General features: G+C 41.8%; 1 protein-coding gene across 1 annotated transcript in view; it reads right to left on the minus strand.

Moving 5' to 3' along the window:
- trappc14 (trafficking protein particle complex subunit 14) overlaps positions 1-21,214 on the minus strand; it is a 36,952-nt gene that overhangs the window by 15,492 nt on the left and 246 nt on the right. Inside the window, 6 exon segments of the mRNA XM_056284286.1 lie at positions 808-955; positions 12,179-12,299; positions 14,033-14,119; positions 16,062-16,191; positions 16,585-16,680; positions 19,701-19,999. Coding sequence (XP_056140261.1) covers positions 808-955; positions 12,179-12,299; positions 14,033-14,119; positions 16,062-16,191; positions 16,585-16,680; positions 19,701-19,999 — 881 coding nt within the window.

A 21,214-nucleotide genomic window follows, 5' to 3' on the forward strand; every position in this document is an offset into this window, starting at 1 on the left:
TAATCAGGTTCACCTGTTGTGTCACGTATTAAAGCCGGCGAATAGGGAACTCTAGCTGAAACACTATAATAGCCGTACAACTCATTTACATTTGACATTGTCTCATTTGGTGGCGGCATGATGTCTTAGTAGTTAACATTGTCACCTCACAACAAGAGGGTCCTTGGTTCACCTCCAGCTCTCTGTGTTTGTGTGGATTTTCTCTGGTACTCTAGTGTCTTTTCACAGTCCAAAAACATACATGTTAGGTGAAATGAAGTCTTTAATTGTGTGAGTCACTGTGTCTGTGGGCCATACACACACCCTGGATAAGTCACCAGTCCATTGACTGGTGACTTGTCCAGGGTGTCTTCCTACTTTCCATAAAAAGATTCAGGAATCAGCAGATTTTTATGTCAACCCATAGGCATCTTAGAGCACTGGATAGTAATAATATTATAGCTAATACTGCATGGAATTTCCAGTCTTCTTTAATGAAATTAACAAGTCTGCAACCCTGGAGGAAGAAAGGGGTTCATTTCGCCATTTTAGGATCAGGTGGGAGTCTGGACCTTGTGCCCAACCCTCTTGAAGTGGGCATAGGCAATAACCTTCCAGAAGTAGTAAAAAGCGAGCCAGCAGGAGTGCACATGCTAATATAGATTCAAAGGTAGGCCAGAAAGCCAGCAGCAAGGTTTTGAACTTTATGTGGGAACACACACACACACACACACACACACACACACACACACACACACACACACACACACACACACACACACACACACACACACACACACACACACACACACACACACACACACACACCTCTGTGGAGTTATCCAGTGGCATGTCATTGAGGTGCAGCTGGAATAGAAAGTCATGTTCTTCCAGGGGGCTCAGCATGCTGGGTAAACGACACGCAATACTCTCCATCCTGCAGAAAGACGCCATGCCAACTTCTCCTGACTGATGGCTGCAGAGGAACGCACGCACACACACACACACACACACACACACACACACACACACACACACACACACACACACACACACACACACACACACACACACACACACACACACACACACACACACTCACACAGAGCAGGAGGACAGCACTGTATTACAAAGCTATTACGAATTTCACTTAACATTCAACTCAAAAATTGATAAATACAAGATAAATGCATTCATGGTATGTTTTTAACTTAATTTTTATTTAGTTTTAAACAATATTACAATTTATATTTTTGTACAAGGACACTTCCTTTTCCAGCTGTATCTATACATTCTTCACATTGACTTTCACATATTAAGTAGACAAACAACGAAAAAGATCTCCTCCAAAGTAAAGTAATAGCCACATAAACAAGGGATATGTTATAAACCAGAGAAACAACAAATGAAAGTGGAAAGTGAGAGACGAGAATAAAAAAGAAAAGAATAAAAAAACCCTCACTGTATTAGCAAATCCATGACAGGGCCCCACCGCTTTGTAAATATACATTTTGGAACCTTAATAAACATGTTATTTGCTCCATATGGTAGACATCCCACACATTTGTATCCATAAGTTATATGTGTGTGTGTGTGTGGGGGGGGGGTGGAGGGGTGGGGATCTGGTTTTATCCATTTAATCGTAATACACCTAGTCCATGGGCCAGACGATATTTCGGTACACTCAAGGTGGCAAAACTTACTTATAATTTTTGAAAGGATCCATGTCTGTAGATGATATTTTGGTATGATAACCATTCCTGAGTGGCAGCTGTATCACAGTTATCAGCTCATGAAGTTAACCACCCGCTAAACTAAATTGCATTTTAGACGCTGGTGCATATCCTGGTTTAGCCTCATGGTCAGGACATTTTTCAATGTTCTATAATATTGTCTTTGGTATCATTTTAAAGGGGACCTTCTTAGCTTTCATTCAAGCCCTGTTGTGGATATTTCTCACAAATATAGAGGTCACTTGAGCTCTTCAACCCGTCAATAACACACATCTTTCTGCAATGTTCGCCTAAACTATATACTTTGTTTTAGCCCTGTGGCATCTAGGAATATCAGGGACACAAAACACAAAAACTGGAATACTCACAGGACTGTAAAGATTCAGGAAATGTATAATATACCCATACTATTTCATTGTGTGAGGTGATTGTGAGCCTTAAATGAGAACTAGACCAAAGCCAGTTAGGTCACAAACTGGTCTCTATACATTTGTTTAAATACACAATCAAAATACATGATAAAAAGGAATACTATAGTGAGGTAATGAACTATTTTAATATTTTAAACAACATTGACATTTACATATACTTAGTCAATGATACATGTAATCCCATATCATTAGTGGGTATATGTAATGGTAATGGGTAGGGTAATGGGAATATGTGAATATGGTTACATTATTGTTATCAAGCTCTGGGTAACCAAGTCCAGAATCAACATCCTGTGCATCAATAGACTACTACCACAGTAATACCATCAGAATCATCACACTGTCATTAATCAAAATGCTCGTTTCTCTCATCATCTGACTCCCCAAGTTCAAAGTCCAGTTCTGGACCATCCTGCTGTTTTTGGTTACTGCAGGTCTGTAACCTGCACATGTCTGTGCATGGAAGTCCATTTGACAGGCACATGCAGCTTGGCATTTTGCATGAATGCACACACTTGCATGTTAGCATTTCCAAGACCACATCTGGTGCAGGTGGGGAGCGCATCCAGTAAATGGCCAGCTTGCCTTCATCGTCTGTCCATCCATACTCAGTAGGGCTTGGCACCACAGGGTTAGCCTGCAGACAGCACTTCCATATTGCTGCCTGATAGTTGGCTCGTTGAACATGCATAAAGAGACAGTCTCTACATGGTGGCAGCTGGCTGGACTCAACCTCTCCCCTTTTGGTGCAGAAGAGCTGGTAACGCAGTTTGTTCACCTCAGCAGTGCTGCTATTAGCAACATACATCCGACAGGTGAACTGCTCAATTTTCTGGAACAGCTCATCACTCACATTCCATGTCTGTCCCAGTTGACTAAAAGTCTCTTGGCAGGAAGTGTGCTTTCTCACTATCTTCAGGGCATTCAGCTTCCCTCGACCAGCGAATGCACTGACAGTGTCGCAGCCTGTGAAGGCATGTAAGCCAATTAGGCTGTCACAGATGCTGTCTCCAAGTGAACTTGCCAGTTTGGTGATGTCGACAAACTGTGTGCGGTTCTGAGTCCCACACTTCTGGTAGATGGGACAGGTGATGTCCTTCTGGAAGCCAAGACAAAGCACCATGACATCAGTGTCCTCAGCTGTGATGATAACTGACTTTGAGCCCGCATTTGCTGCATGCAATGCATGCAGGAGCAGACGGGTGTCAGCTTTTTCATGTGTGGAGTGCAGTTCTGCTGCTTCCTCACACCCATCTTCTGTCAACTTGTAGCAGGTTTCCTCACAGGTCATGTACAACACCTTGCCATGCAGCATAGCTCTGTATCGTGGGAGTTTCCACTCTTCCACCAGAAACTTGATGAGACTGGTCTTGTTGGAGGAACTGCACAGAAATTTTCTCCACTGCTGGAAGTGGTGTCCCCCTGCAAGATTCTTGTACTGGAGAGTGATGTCTCCACTCCGGTTCAGTCGTTCAGCATCTTTGATCGAAGTCTGGTGATAGACATCAAAAACAACATCAATCCTCCCACTCTGTGCTCCCTCATGGAGGACCTGGGTCAAGGCTGACTCTGCCACCTGTGCAAAGGTTTTGTTGTTGCCATTCATTTTTTGGACCAGGCTCATCCCATCAATGATGGAAGTAGATGGGATTGGGATGTCTTCTGCAGGAGATACATTCTTTTCAAGCTCTCTGGCAAGTGCAGCCTTGTTTGTTTTTCGTAAGGACCCATCAGCATTTGCCAGTGCCCATGGTAGTGGGCCCAATGGGTAGGCAAGGACATCCTTCAGATTCACCTTCCTGCTTTCAGCCACCAGGATCATGTGACTGAAAAGGTTTCTATCTGCCTTCAGAACCACATCCTGTGCTTTCTTTCCATGAGCTTGTTTTGTGCTGACATTGGAGAATGTTTTCAGACTTTGCTTGGTCATCTTGTCGTGGAATTTCACAGGTGGTGGGTCTGCATCTAACCTTGTTTGCTGGAATGCTTAGTAGGCCTCTTCTCCTTTCTCAAGAGCTCTCAAGAGATCTATGTTCACATCAGGTGGAGCCATGTTGCCAGTGGAGAGGCTAACCAAATCAATCTCATCAGGGGACATAGGATTGAGCCAGTTATTCTCCATAAGGTCCATGAGAGACTGGACATCTGCTTCATCTCTCTTGATCCTTGGACTCTGTAGATCTGGATGAGACCATTTGCACCTGCCTTGACCTGTCAGGTCTCTCAGCTGTCTGAGGTACATGCTTCTATACTCAGCTGTGAGATAATATTTGGTCACAGCTCCTGGCTTCAAGCTGAATCCCTTTGTCCCTCCAGCTGTTTGGGTGTCTTTGTTCACCGTTTCTTCTATAGCTTGGTCAACAGGGATTCAGCCAAAGGGATTGGTGGAGCCCAGTTGGACTGAGAAGCCTCCTTCCATGAATTCTGTGTACACATCTGGGTGTGTGATGGGCAGCTCAGACATCTGGGCGTAGTAGTAGGGGAGGTAGCGTGCATAATTCATCCTGTCATAAGCAAAGCACCATGGGATCATTGCTCGAATGCTAGCCAAGTGTAGCATCCAGTCTCCCTCTCTGGATGCTCGGATGAGCCCCAACAAGATTTCAACCATGTCCAAATAGGACATCCAGAAGTTCGAGAGGCTGCCGTTTCCACCTCTAAGGAACTCACGGTAGACTTCAAATAGATCCATGATGCGTGTACAAGAGCTGTTCTCGAGGACCTCCTTCAAAGCATGTTGTGAGACTTCTTTCCCAAGGCTGTCAATGGTCTTCAGTGTCTCATTCAGCTGAACCATGTCATTCCTGTGAGTTTCTTCCAACCAGGACAGGAAACCATTCAAGGTCAGTCGCATGAGAGCCTCATACAGGAGCTTGTGTAGTCGCACTGCCCTGTTGTACTTGCGGCCATCCATAACACCAGCAATTGAGCCTTCTGCAATCATGCCAGACTCAATGCAGAGGTCTTTGAGTCCAGCATCTTGGAAACGCTTTCCTATTATTGCCAGCAGTGTGCAGATGGTGTGGAATACCCCAAGCCTAACGATGATATCATGGAACTTGTCATGGTGTTTCCATGTGATCTCGACAGCCTTCGCATACAGGGCTTGGTCAAAGACACAGACAATCTTCCTCAGGCCTAAGCACTGCATGATGCTCAGTGACTGGTTAAGCACCTCGTTGACAGTAGACATTTGTGTCGCTGGAGCATTGATGGTAGGCAGATAGCCTATATTGTCGGGGATGACCGTCATCTCTCCTCGAGTCAGGATGTTGAAGCCTGTCCAGCTGCTGACTGACTGTTCTTCTTGTTGTGACATGCGTGCTAGGACCCAAAGAAGGTTTTTCTCTCTGGCAAGCTTAGTATTGGCTGCAGTATCGGCATCTGACTTTTTGCTTTGTGGTGGCCCTACCCATTGTCCAGCATTGTAAGTTGGTAACATTGGTGGAGGTCCATCAATGCTTCTCTTCTTTGTTTTGGGAACAGTGGGCATGGGTTGGACAGGAAGTGGGTTGACTGGCTTTGCTTGCACAGCAATCCCATTGACTCTGTGAGATGTTCCCTCACCACTGACAGTTTCTTCAAGACGGTCGATATTGTCCCAGGCTAAAGTTGTGAATATGCCAGGATGGATGTTAGCTGGAAGGGCAATGCCACTCCCTGATGATGAGAGTTTCTGGAGACACAGGGCAGTGTTGATCTCTTCCATCTGTGAATAGGACACACTGTGACCAAGTCGGTTGAGGATGTTTATCAACTCTACATTTCCTGTCAACGATTTGACACTGAATGTCAGAACAATGTGCTTGGAAGGCTTGGTATTTCCACATATCACTGCATATACTATGTCATGGCCAAATGACTGCAGAAGGCACTGCACTCTCTGGGATGCATGATCAGGATCATTTGAGCCTGTGAGTAGAGAGTACAGGAAGATAATGAGCGACTCTGGAATGGTAGGACATTCTGCTTCTGGTTTGACTTCAGGCGGCCAGGTTTGAGGAACATCTTGACTTTTAATGTCTGCTCTCAATTTGATGGCTGCTTTGGCTATAACATCTTGTGCACTGACACTTTTCAGGGTCTGCAGCTCCCTTTTGAGAGACTGATTTTCTTTGGCAAGTTCCCTCATGGACAAGTTATCGGGATAGAGGAGGAATTTTCCTTTCTCATCAGGGAATATCTGCAAGGCTCCAGCAAACTCACTCTCCAGGTTTCGCCTTATGTGCTTCTTGGTTGATTCCTTGACTTGGGCAATGCCTTGGGAGTTCATTGAAGCTACCAGTCTAGAAGAGAGATCAGTCATTGTCATCACTTGAGGATTGCCAAAAAGCTCCATCCTGATGAAGAGGAACAGCTCATTGTATGCCTTATTCACAGCAGCTTCATACTGGGCTGCAGCATCATCATCTTCATTGCTGGCAACCTCTCCTTTGGAAACCTCTTCTTTGGTGTAAAGTCTATAGCATGACCTGTGGCCCTTCAGCTGCTACAAGGTCTCTACTAACAATGGCAAGGATTCTGCTGTCCCTTTTCTTTGTGGCTGCACTCCTGATCTTTGCATCAGCTCGCAGTTCTCGACACTGCACCAGTACTTCTCTCGTATTCTATCTCTTGGAATATTTGCTGTTTTTCTGACAAAATATGCACTCTGCATCATAAGTCCTAGATGTACTTGGAGCATGTCGAGCTACTCTCTTAGATTGTTTCTCTTCAGCAGAGACACAACTTTTCTTTTCTTTTGCAAGGAGGCCATCAAGAATTTGCTTCATAGTGAAGATACTGCGACACTTAATGTGGTAGTAGATTGCTGGAATCTGTCCCTCAGGAATGTCTTTTGCCAGTTTCAAAACTGGTGCATGATTTCGTATCTGAGCTGCCCTGAGCAGAGTTCTCCACGAGTCGACACTTTGTAGTGAAACCAGCTTATCTGTATCATCAGAACAGTGGATAATGCACTCCACCCGTGGGCGCTTTGGTATTGGGTAAAAACTTGCTTGTTCACCAGTGGCCATATTCAGTCAGTTTTCACCTGCCACATACAAACAAATACATGTAACTTAGGTGTATGAACACTACTAAAACAAAGTTTACTTTGCTTCACCAGCGTCATATTACCATTATTTATCTTACATAGCCACAAATAGATACATTACCTAGTTGCTATGCAACAGCTGTATTTTGTCCACATGAGGCCGCTAAAATCAACACAAGATGAAAGTTCCTCGTAGCCACTTTAACTAATCATATTAACATATACATTAAAAGAACATGCTAACATTATGGGAAATTAGCTTACAATCTCCAGAGTGAGACAAGAAGATAGATACCAGTTTCCTCTATATGTGTTTAGTAGAAAGCTATCTGGCTGCACGTTAGCCTAGCTTAGCACAATGAATGGAAGTACACAGTACTGGTTATCCTTGGTTGTTGGCCAACTAAGAACTGTCCCAGAGTTTAAGCTAGGCTAATCAGTACCAGGGGTGTTGAAATGCTATATTTGTAAAAATCTGGGCAAATACACAATCGTGAGAGGCACAGAAACAGGTTTCCTGAAAGAAAAATGAAATAGCTGCTCATATGGAAAGGTTATCATGTATTATTTTACTTCTGTTAGTGTACCAAATAAAATGGCACCAGTGAAGTTGTGTCACATTGGGTGATATCGATATCTGGTCTGACCCATGGACTAACTGGCTTTGGTCTAGTTAGTTTCTTAGTAATAATGCCCTTCTAATTTAAGGTTCACAATCACCTCACATAATGAAATAGTATGGGTATATTATACATTTCCTGAATCTTTACAGTCCTGTGAGTATTCCAGTTTTTGTGTTTTGTGTCCCTGATATTCCTAGATGCCACAGGGCTAAAACAAAGTATATAGTTTAGGCGAACATTGCAGAAAGATGTGTGTTATTGACGGGTTGAAGAGCTCAAGTGACCTCTATATTTGTGAGAAATATCCACAACAGGGCTTGAATGAAAGCTAAGAAGGTCCCCTTTAAAATGATACCAAAGACAATATTATAGAACATTGAAAAATGTCCTGACCATGAGGCTAAACCAGGATATGCACCAGCGTCTAAAATGCAATTTACTTTAGGGGGTGGTTAACTTCATGAGCTGATAACTGTGATACAGCTGCCACTCAGGAATGGTTATCATACCAAAATATCATCTACAGACATGGATCCTTTCAAAAATTATAAGTAAGTTTTGCCACCTTGAGTGTACCGAAATAGGAAATTTTGGGCTCTGGCCCATGGACTAACTTCAGGGATGCTGTAAGTAGTATTCATAGGAGGTATTTCTTAGATCTCCCCTCTAAACCATCAGGTATTACTCCCAGTTGTGCCACCATATGATCTTGTGGGATATTCTGCTTGAACACTTCTTTAAGAGCATCAAATATCTCTTTTCAAAAGACATGTAACTTAGGACATAACCAGAATATGTGAGTATGGTTTCCAATTTGTGCTCCAGTTTCTCTCACATGAACTAGTGTGTGTTGGACCCATCTTTGACACTATCACTGGCATTCGAAAATATTTTGTGATTACTTTCCATTTAAATTCCCTCCATGTGTTTGAATTTGTCCTAGGTTTGCTTCTGTGCATATTTCCTTCCAGGTATTCTGCGTTATACCTGAGTTTAATTCCGATTCCAGTCTCTGCTTTATATTTAAAACGCTATCTTGGTTCATAGACAAAAATATTTGATATAGTTTACAAATTATTCTCCTTTCTCCATCCCCCGTTTGCAATTCAATGAGATAATCTATAGGGGTAGATTTTATGAGTTTTTCCCCATTCTTTGTATGTAGTAAGGAAATGTCTTAGTTGCAAATATTTGAAGAAGTCTGCTCTAGGGAGATTGAGTTCATTTTTTAACTGTTCAAATGTCATGAGATTGTCCTTGTTCAATATCTGATACAATTTAATTGAGCCATGTTCTGATCATTTTTTAAATCCCGTATCTAAATTGTTAGGCATAAAGGTCTTCATATATCCAGTGCTTGCTTGTCAGTGGCAAGATTGTTTTAGGTAGTCCATATGCTGATTGCATTTTTTTCCATATTTTTAAGGTAATTGCAGTCCATTGTCTCATTTCTTTTATAGGGGCATCCAAAAATGGTAGAATGTGCAAGGGCTCTGAACACATGCTTTTTTTCAATATTAAGCCACTGTGTATATGTACTATCCTGGATCCACATTAGCAAGGGCTTCATCTGTGTGGTCCAAAAGTAATATCTTAAGTTTGGAAGTTTAAGCCCCCCATCTGGCTTAGCTAGCTCTAATGTTTTAAGCCTAATTCTTGGGAACTTTCTTTGCCATATGAACTGAAAAATCAATTTATCCAGATTATCAGAAGTAGATTTCGGGACTTCAATAGGTAACATCTGAAATAAACAAAGCAGCGTGGGCAGAACATTCATACATATGCTTTCAATATGACCTAGTAGGGACAGAGGGGGTATAGACCATCGGCCAAAATCTTTACTAATACACCAAATTATTTTCTTATAATTGACATCATAAAGGTTTTGTACAGAATTGGGAATGTATACACCGAGATACTTAATACCATTTTTCACCATTTAAACCCACTCTGGAATTTTATACTTTGTGGTGTTCTGCCATTAATATCCATAACTTTTGTTTTTCCCACATTGATTTTGTATCCTGAATAATATCCATATTGAGACATGAGATTCTTTAGGTGTGGTAAGGGATAATTTGTGTTCTTCTTTATTTATTTCAATTCATTTTATGTTATTATCATCTCTAATGAGCTGTGCTAATGGTTCAATACTAATGGTAAACAGGACGGGCGAAAGAGAGCCACCCTGTCTACATCCACATTCTAATACAAATCTCTCTGATCTATATCCATTAATTTTGACAACAGCCTGTGGCTGTGAATAAAGTGTTTGTATCCAGTTTATGAAATTAGGGCCAAATGTAAACCATTTTAGTGTTTGAAATATGTATTACCATGACGCACGATTAAAGGCCTTTTGGGCATCTAATGATATGATTATCACTTCTTTTTCCTCATCCTTTTGATGGGACATTATGTTCAGTAATTTTCCGATAATATCTCCATAGTATCTTCCAGTAATAAATCTAATCTGATAAGGATGGATAATTTGAGTGATGATTTTACTGATCCGTCTAGCCAAAATTGCTGTGAAAATGTGCAAGTGTCCATTCAATAGTGATGTTGGCCTATAGGATTGGCATTCAGTAGGGTCTTTACCCTTTTTATGTATTATCAATATTGTTGCTTCTCTCCAGGAAGAGGCCATAACTTTTAACTCAAATGCATGATGGTATGCTTTTAATAACAAGGGAGATAACATGTCTTTAAAGATTTTGTGAAACTCATTAATAAATCCATCAGGTCCTGGGGTTTTATTATTTTTCAGAATGGAGATCATCTGCTTAATTTCCCTTTCCTCAACTGGTTTATCTAATGCCTTAGCCATTGATTCTGTTAATTCTGTCAATTTTGTCTTTTAGAAATGCTTCTAGTTGTGTATCCTCAAGTGTCTGATTTATATAGGGATTTGTAAAACTCTGTGAAAGATTCTACCATCTCATCTGGTTTAGTGTGGAATTTGGAGTTCTTGGATTTTATTCTATGCACTATGTTAGATGATTGCTGTTTTTTTTTCAATCTAAATGCCAATAATCTACTTGCTCTGTTAACATATTCATAATACTGCTGGTTAGTGAATCTTAAGCTTCCCTCAATCTTCTCTGATGAACAAGCTGTTAAGTTGTCAACGGGTTGCATTAAGAGTTCTAATAAGACTAGGTGATGCGGTTTGTTTATGTTGTTTTTCTAAATCCCTTATTTTATCCTCCAATTTCCTCTGTTTGGCATCCTTTTTCCTTTTCTTAGCACATGTAAATGAAAAGATGCAACTCCTAATGTACGCTTTAGCACAGTCCCACAATATAAGAGGTGATGTTTCTGGTGAAGTATTAGTATCTAAATAATTATTAAGCTCTATTGTGATAAAGGTGGCAAATTCTTTATCATTGAGGATGGATGCATTAAGTCTCTATGTTTTGAGGTTGGTCTATGACCCAGATCCCACATAAGTACAACAGGTGAACGGTCAGAGTTAGTAATGGGTAATATTTCTAGGTCCACCACTCTATGCAACTCTGACTTAGGGGTGAAAAAGTAATCAATCCTAGAATAGGATGCATGTCTTCATGAATAGTATGTAAAGTCCCTATTTCTTGGAAATTTACTTCTCCAGACATCCACAAGGCCCAGTTCAAGAGATTGGTGTTTAAGCATTTTGCTCATTTTGGGGAAGGGCGCTTTCGATGTGGGTTGTGTATCCATGTGTTGTGACAAAACACAGTTTAATACATAGTATTTTTTAGCACATAGTGTACATACTACATAGTCCATCAATCCATTGATTATCCAAACCACTTATCCTGCTCTCAGGGTCACAGGGATGCTGAAACCTATTGCAGCAGTCATTGGGCGGCAGGTGTGGAGAGACCCTGGACAGGCCACCAGGCCACCAAAGGACAGACAGGCACACACACACACACACACACACACACACACACACACACACACACACACACACACACACACACACACACACACACACACACACACACACACACACACACACACACACACACACACACACACACACACACACACACACACACACACATTCACACCTAGGGACAATTTAGTATGGCAGATTCACCTGACCTACATGTCTTTGGACTGTGGGAGGAAACCTGAGCACCTGGAGGAAACCAACGCAGACACGGGGAGAACATGCAGACTCCACACAGGGGACAACCCGGGACAACCACCAAGGTTGGACTACCCCAGGGCTCGAACCCAGGACCTTTTTGCTGTGAGGCGACCGCACTAACCACTGTGCCACACATACATACTACATAGTATTTTAACATATAAAATATGCTAATACGCAAACACACACACACATGCACACACACACACACGCACGCACACTGCTGTGCTTACCACACATTGTCCACCAACAGCACAGAGCCATCAGGCATCATGGGAAGATAAGAGGCATTGAGGTTTGGTAATATTCTAATGTCCTTCACACTAACTTCCTCCTGAGAGCACTCATTCAGCACTGAGGGAGGAGGCAGAGAAAGAGAGAGTGGTTTAATTAGGGAGATAGTAAGAGAGATAGAGAAGGTGTTTTTATGTTTTGTTGTTTGTGTTGACAGTTTTTCCAAAAGTGCTGTCCATTGATTGATTCATAATCAGAATCAGAATCGTGTTTATTGGCCATGTAGTTTTACACATACATGGAATTTGACTCTGGTTTTGCGGTTCTCTCAGTGTACTTAACATAGAATAACAACACTACAACACAACAAGAACCGATTCATTTAATAATTTATTCCCAGTACAATTTAGACATACAGGGAATAATTATTTTTTTTTACCAGCAGGATCTGAAGTCTACCAAAACTTGCATTGGAAAGAGGGCAGGCAGACACCCTGGACAGGTCAACAGTCCATTACATAGACTATATACACAGTCATTTACACCTACAGGCAACTTGGTCCGCAGTTCACCTTACATGCATGACTGTAGGAGGATACTGGAGTACCTTTTGGAAATCCAAGCCAACAATGGGAGAACATGAAAAATTTAAAACAGAGATGCTGGGATTAATCCCATGATAATTTTGCTTTAAATCAAAGCGAAAAAGTATGTTTCCTTGAGAAAACGAGACAAGCTTAAAGTGTTGGCTTCGAATTTACAATGGGTTCATTTCTTTCTATTGGGAAGTTTCTGGCAAAATGAGTTAAACACCTTGAAAAGCAAACAGAAAATTTGGTACATCCACACACCTTCCAGCTGAACATTTTAAAGTTTGAATTGAGTTGCTACGTTAAGTAAACAACTTTGTGCAGTTTTAGCTAGAAGCTGAGCCCAGAAAAAAAATATTATGTGTTACAGAAATACAAGTCTACTGTGTATATCAGCTGTCTTGTGTCTGAATTTAAAGAAGAAAACCGCTGCACAATGATTTTCCCTTCCACTTTGTGTCAAGTTCAACTTTGGTGAACTATGATTTGCAAATTTGTGCATCTGGCAAATTGAACCACTTGTATGGCCATCTTGACATTTTACAAAATCCAACATGGAGGAATGAATTATCATGGCAGTCAACTCATCTAAAGCGAAAAGTAATTAAAAAAAGAGAAGCTGTTTACTTGGAGTTTCCTGTGAGACAGGATTAGATGGTACATGATGGTTTACCTATCGTTGTAATGTATAGTTAAGGTTATTTTACAAACAACTCAACATAGCATTGGAGTGGCTTGAGAACTATCTAGCAAAGTGTGGTGTCATGTCCTTTTTTTCTTTTCTTACCAAGAACTCATTGAGTGAATTCAGATGTGACCATGCCTCTAGGTGGCGTACCCTGCCCACCCAGTTGCATAAAAGGTTAAGAAAGACTGGAGAAACTAAATACATCTCTTAAAACGATTTCATCTTGTTGCACAAATCAAAAAATAGTTACAATAATTTCAATGCCATCTGTGGATGAAAAAAAAAGATGTGATTTTTTATATCTGTTGTACATAAAACTTTAAATTGTCAAGCTAATAAGGAATTATAGGTATCTAACTTTTTAACGTATGCATTTTCTGAGATATTATGTTTAAACCCATTGAAGTGACTCATAAGAAAATGTATTGTGGAATGTTGGCCTGATGATGTCAGCCAAAGATGGCCTGCAGCCTTCCTAAATCCTGTTACTAACATTTTCAGCTTGCCCACAGACTGAACAGTTCCTACTCCAACATCAGCAGTAGAGATAATTTCCTGGACCAGTCTGACCATACCTTTCAGGACGGTCAGGTGCTTCCCAGAGATGGTCATCTGCTTGCAGCGGACAGTGGGGGGAGGCAAGACTGTCAGAGTTGTACTCACTGTGGTGACGTGAAGGGAGAAGAACCAAGTTTGGTGAGAAAAACACATGTGGCATACTGACAGCTCTGATTCAAAGGATAGAGCATCTCACCTCGGGTTTTTTACACAGCTACGGTTTGTGTATAGTACATATTAAGACCTTTGTGAATGATATCGAGGGAATCAAACAAGCAGCCAAGATGCAAACTCAGAATCAAAGCAGCCATGGCTTTCTTGGCGATATTCACAAACACCATTACAAATTCTTCTCCAAAGCACGGCTTTTTTTTTTTTTCGGGAGAGGAGTCAAATACAACTTACAGTGAAAGATACACAAAAATGAACTGTGATCCACAGATATAACATTATTTTTAAACATATTAATGTGTGTGTGTGTGTGTGTGTGTGTGTGTGTGTGTGTGTGTGTGTGTGTGTGTGTGTGTGTGTGTGTGTGTGTGTCGCCCTGTGTGATGACCTAGCGCCCTGTCCAGGGTGTCTCCCCGCCTGCCCCCAATGACTGCTGGAATAGCCTCCAGCATCCCCGCGACCCTGAGAGCAGGATAAGCGGTTCGGATAATGGATGGATGGAAATACATATCTAATTTCTATTTTACAAACCAATGATTATATGAATATATGAAAAATGCAAAATGCATTGGCAAATGACTACAAGGTTATATGGTTAGACACAGTCCAGCATTTGACCCACCAGTCAAATGTCTGACACAATCTCATTTCGATCTCAATTGAGATTCACAATCTCAATTGCGTCTGGCACAATCTCAAACGCCTTTGTCCGGCACTCTGACATTGGCAAATAAATGTAAAAAAAGAAAAGAAAAGGATGGATCACTGCCCAAATTAAAAAAAAAAAGAAGGATAGATCACTGCCCAAAACATAAACCTTTTGTAATTTTTTTCTTAATTAGCCTAATAAAACCACTGACTGCATGGCAGCATGGTTAAGCTAGCAACACTAAACAGAATTTTTGACATATGAGGGGACACAACGTTTGCGACAGACCATAAAAACGCCTAAATGCAAAACTTTCTTTGACCCAGAATGGTCAAAACAACACAGATTAACCACCAAGAACTGAAAGGTTGAGTATTATCCATTTTTTATTCTCTGTTGCTGCAATTTTAACGTGAGTTCAAAGGAAAGTGTGCTGTGGATACATGCTCCAAGTGTGAAGCATAGCCTTTAACAACAGGAATGCAGGGGCTTCTTTTCCCAATCCATTTTTGAATAGGGACATTTCAATTTGATAATTAATTACTGGTATAGCATTGCATAAGTCAAAAGCGTCTCTCTTGAAACCAAAGCTTGTCGGCTTAAAAAAGCCAGCCTGTGAGTTTCATAGCTTAAGGAGTCGATGATAACTAAGGTGTTGCTGTATGAATGCTAGCTGCTGATAGAGTTGATGGGTTGCTGCAGCTGTGACTGCTTGGTATTGTTTGTTGCAGAGGTGTTGCTTGGTGAATGCTAGTGGTTGCTAAGATCTTTCTGTGGTTGGTGGTAGTTTGTAAAGCCTGCATGATAATAATAATAAAAAACGTATATTGCCGTGTGTGGGTGACTTCATTTTGGGGACCTGTGAATGACCCCTGGGTAGTGTATCTTTTATTTCCTTCCCTAAACTCAAATCTGCCATTCAGTGGTACCTTGGATCAGAGTTTGTGGAAGACAACCTCATGAAAAAGACCATAAGCAGGCATACTTACATCTGCTGATTGATAAATTAGCTACAATTAGCGTAGCCTTTTTACTCAGACATTGCAACAGTTACTGAGGAAGGTGGGATTTAGAGACATTTTGCAAATGGTCAATTACTTCAATGAATCAACACTCATAGCAAGGTTATTGAACTATGTTGTATGTATGTGTCTATGTGTGTGTGTGTGTGTGTGTGTGTGTGTGTGTGTGTGTGTGTGCACGTGCGTGTGTGAGTGTGTGTATACCCTGTGCTTTAAAGGTGTTGAGGTCATGTCTGAAGGTGTGGGTGGGGACTCGCTGCTGTAAGACGCTCAGGTAGCCGTGCTCCTGGACCTCAGCTTTCTCTGCCTCTCTCTTCCACACTGTGACCATCACCTAAAAACACAAACACAAGTACACAATTAGATTCACACACACACATGCGCACACAGTCATGGACACACAAAGATGAGCACATTCACTCACAGATATAAGACCCAGATTCACAGAGAGAGAGAGAGAGAGAGAGAGAGAGAGAGAGAGAGAGAGAGAGAGAGAGAGAGAGAGAGAGAGAGAGAGAGAGAGAGAGAGAGAGAGAGAGAGAGAGAGAGAGAGCGATAGAGAGTGAGATCATATATTGGCTTTCTCTTTCATTTTGAAAAAGTGGAAGAGAAAAAAGGAAAGAGATGACATAGACTGACAGATAGGTAGAGAGACAGGCAGACAGTCAGTCAGACTGACAGAAAGATTGAGTGGTTGGCAGTCAGGCTGACAAACACAAGTCCTGACCTTGACTTTGAGGGTGCTGACTGGGAGCTTGTCCAGAGACACGGTGAGGGGGAAGATGACCTCATCAGTCAGTACAACAGGCTCATCTAGGGGAGACTGGAGGAGAGATGAAAGTGAGGGCAGCATTGATAAGAAAACAGTCCAAAATATTTCACTCATTTCAATCCTACTTTATCGTGTAACCCACTTTATAGAAATTACAATTTTGAAACGAACATATTTTATTCTTGCACCTTTTATGTGCAGCACATTCAAATTTATTCTCATTATGCCACCCAAACACATTTTTACATTGCCTGGGGAGATTTTTGTTGAGAGGGAAAGACGAGGGGAAAATGGGAGAGGGAAAAAGAGAGAGGAAAGGGGGAGTAAGAAGACAGAGAGACAAACAGAAGAGAAACGGGAGAGAGAGAGAGCAAGAGAGAGAGAGAAAGAAAAGAGGGAATAGTGAGAGATAGGGTGCAAGAGAGGAGGGTTAGAAAGAGAGAAGTAGAGGGAAAGACAAGGGGCCGAGAGACATAAGAGAGAATTATTCATGCTCTACTTGCTGAGAGCAAAGAGCAAGCCTGATGTTTGTCCCACAAATTTCTGGTTCTTTATTTTCAGTCACTCATGAGTTGCTATCTATCTCTCTGTCTCTATCTCCATCTCCCTATCTATCTATCTATCTATCTATCTATCTATCTATCTATCTATCTATCTATCTATCTATCTATCTATCTATCTATCTATCTATCTATCTATCTATCTATCTATCTATCTATCTATCTATCTATCTATCTATCTATCTATCTATCTATCTAGTGCTGGGCAATAATTCAATGTTATTGTTTATCATCTTTCAATGGTATCAGGGTGAAATACCGATATTGTCATATTTTCATATACAATTTTGTTACCTCAATTTTTTTATATGGAATTTTCCCCCCTTTTCTCTCCAGCTGCAGTTCCCATCCAATTACCCGACTCTTGTGAGCCATCCTGGTCACTGCTATACCCCCTCTGCTGATCCAGGAAGGGCTGCAGTCTTACCACAATTCTCCTCCAATACATGTGTTGTCGCCAGCCGGTTCTTTTCACCTGATAGTGAGGAGTTTCACCAGGGGGATATAGCACATGGGAGGATCACGCTAGTCCCCCCAGTTCCCCCTCCCCCCTGAACAGGCACCCTGACTGACCAGAGGAGGCGCTAGTGCAGTGACCAGGACACATACCCACATCTGGCTTCCCTCCCACAGACAAAGCCAATTGTGCCTGTAGGGACGCCCAACCAAGTCGGAGGTAACACAGGGATTCCAACCGGCGATCCGTGTTGGTACACAATGGAATAGACCGCTAGGCTAACCGGATGCCCTTTGTTACCTAAATTAATGATAAAAAGAGTCTATTAGCTAAAACGTTTCACAAAATGAGGTCTGAAATGTTCGAAGGAGTATTATTTGAAAACTAGTTTTGATTTGATAATATACTTTACATTACCAAACAGTTCAATGCAATGAACATCAGCTTGATTCTTCAATATGGTATTTTTGCATATAGTATCTAAGCAAATATTATGATAAATATCTAGTAAAATTCCCCATGATTACTGTGATCATATTTTCAAGAATAAGGGCAATGTACCTGAAATCAGCAACATCATAAAATGAACAAGGAAAAGATTTTAAATATTTAAGTTCATCTACATTGTTTTTTTAGTCCTGCATTTGCTAATATATAGTTTATGTTCCCCGTGATTATTGTGATCATATTTTCAAGAATAAGGGCAATGTACAGAACTGCAGCAACTACAAAGGTATAAGGTTGATCAGCCACAGCATGATGATATGGGAAAGAGTACTGGAAGCTAGGTTAAGAGGAGAGGTGATGATTAGTGAGCAGCAGTATGATTTCATGCCATGAAAGACCATTACAGATGCAATGTTTGCTTTCAGAATGTTGACGGAGAAGTAAAGAGAAGGCCAGAAGGAGTTACATTGTGTCTTTGTGAATTTAGAGAAAACATATGACAGAGTGCCGAGGAGTTGTGGTATTGTATGAGGGAGTCAGGAGTTGCAGAGAAGTATGTAGGAGTGGTGCAGGATATGTATGAGGGAAGTGTGACAATGGTGAGGTGTGCGGTTGGAATGACAGATGGGTTCAAGGTGGAGGTGGGATTACATCAAGGATCGGCTCTGAGCCCTTTCTTGTTTGCAATGGTGACGGACAGATTGACAGACCAGATCAGGCAGTAATCTCCATGGACGATAATGTTTGTGGATGACATTGTGATCTGTAGCAAGAGAAGGGTGCAGGTTGAGGACAGCCTGGAGAGGTGGAGGTATGCATTGGAGAGAGGAGGAATGACAGTCAGTAGGAGCAAGATAGAATACCTATGCATGAATGAGAGGGAGGACAGTGGAATGGTGAGGATGCAAGTAGAGTTGATGAAGGCATATGATTTTAAATACTTGGGGTCAACTGCCCAAAGTAACGGGGAGTGCAGAAGAGAGTTGAAGAAGAGAGTGCAGGCAGGGGGGAATGGGTGAAGAGTGTCAGGAGTGATTTGCGACAGAAGGGTACCAGTAAGAGTTAAAGGGAAGGTTTACAAGATGGTTGTGAGACCAGCTATGTTATATGGTTTGGAGACAGTGGCACTGATGAAAAATCAGGAGGCGGAGCTGGAGGTGGCAGAGTTGAAGATGCTAAGATTTTCATTGGGAGTGATAAAGAAGGATAGGATTAGGAACAATTATATTAGAGGAACAGCTCTGGTTGGACTGTTTAGAGACAAAGCAAGAGAGGCAAGATTGAGATGGCTTGGACATGTGTGGAGGAGAGATGCTGGGTATATTGGGAGAAGGATGTTGAATATGGAGCTGCCAGGGAAGAGGAATAGAGGAAGGCCAAAGAGGAGGTTTATGGATGTGGTGAGGGAGGACATGCAGGTGGCTGGTGTGACAGAGGGCGATACAGAGGACAGGAAGAAATGGAAACGGATGATCTGCTGTGGCGACCCCTAATGGAAGCAGCTGAAAGTGGTAGTAGATCATTGGGATCATATTTCTTATGCTACCCAAAAATCTATCTATCATCTCCCTTCCTGCTTGCCTGTTTGTCTACCTATCTACGATTACCTGGACAGGTGCCCTGCGGAACTCCCGAGTGCCAGTCCCTGTTGTGTTGTGGATGAGGAGAGGTTTGCAGTCTCTGAAGGTGTGGCAGCGTGTATCTACCCTGCTGCCCAGAGCAGCGATGGCAGCCTCGGCTGCAGCAATGTAGTCTTGCTCCTCTGCCTCCTCGTTACCCTCGTCTCCGCTGCTCTGGTAATCATGGTAATAATGCTGCTGGTGGTGGTGGGTCCGGTGTCGGCTGCCCTCTCCGGGACTGATACTGGCCACGGCACACAAAGACCCAGCCAATTCTTTCCACGTCTCTGTCCCAAACCTCCGGGCCGTGCTGTCTTCACCCCCCACTATACAGCAAAGTTTGGGGGATGTGGTCGATTAATCAGGTTAAGAATCTATGGCACGTTTTGTACATGGGAGTGAGCAGGAAAACACATAAATTCACATGTATGTAAATACAAATTTAGGAATAATGGGAAGAGACAGAACATCTCCAATATCCTAGATTGCCAGGGTTAAAGGTTTTATTTCCTGTATGGCTCAGTGGGTAGAAGACAACAGTCGCAGCAGCCACATGTACTGGACACATATACACTAACTGCAAGGGTTGTAAATCAGGGCCCACTGTCCTTAAGACTGGTCTAGACCAGAGGGCTGTTATCCTGTCCTCTCGGTCCTCAACCCATTTTGTCTTGGTCTTGACTTCAAGTCTTGAACTGCTAAGTCCAAAACACATTTATATTTTTTCTTTTTACCAAATCAAAATAATGTTTTCGTGTTTTAACTGGTACCACTTAATCTTCCTGATGTTGCCTGTCACTCGATCACTCAGCAAGGCGGTCAGCTCATTTGCATCGTCTGCCATAATCTGGTTTGTTTTTCTTTGGATTTTCAAACCCCTCCAATTGTGAGCGGTCTCGATCCTGATCTCATCCTCTTTTAATCTAGTCTAAGTCTTGTCTTGGTCTTCACCAGTAAAGGTCTTGTTTGGGTATTGGTTACAAAGGGTCTTGGTCTCAACTGAGACATTTCTTGACTACAATGTAGTGAGTAAGGGCACCCACCAAAAGGAATGAAGTAATTACACCTCAACTTTTAATTCCAAGTAACAGGAAATTCAGATGAGTAGTAATTTTCATTTTCCTTATTAGACATTGTGATTTTGTCCTCTGTCACATATTTCTGGGCAATCAAGTTATAGCTAAATCTAATATGTGTATACCTCAATACAGGTTACACTGTTTACTTAGTTTGTGGGTCTGGATTTGTTATTTTAATAATAGACTAATAATTAGTAATTAATTATTCCTCAAGGACAGCTCGTCCACTGTTCCTGTCTCATTTGCCAGTCTCCACTAAATGTTCTGAGCAGTGTGGTTGCTGATCAACCATCCCATCGCCATATATCTATCTCGTACATACACATATATCCTACAGTTCCCGGTCAAACACATCAAAGTCCCGTTTCAGCCAAACCAAACGGGTTGCACGTTTTATCCCTGAGTACTAAGACGAAAGAAAAC

Source organism: Lampris incognitus, chromosome 8 (assembly GCF_029633865.1).
Source record: "Lampris incognitus isolate fLamInc1 chromosome 8, fLamInc1.hap2, whole genome shotgun sequence".
Lineage (NCBI taxonomy): Eukaryota > Metazoa > Chordata > Actinopteri > Lampriformes > Lampridae > Lampris > Lampris incognitus.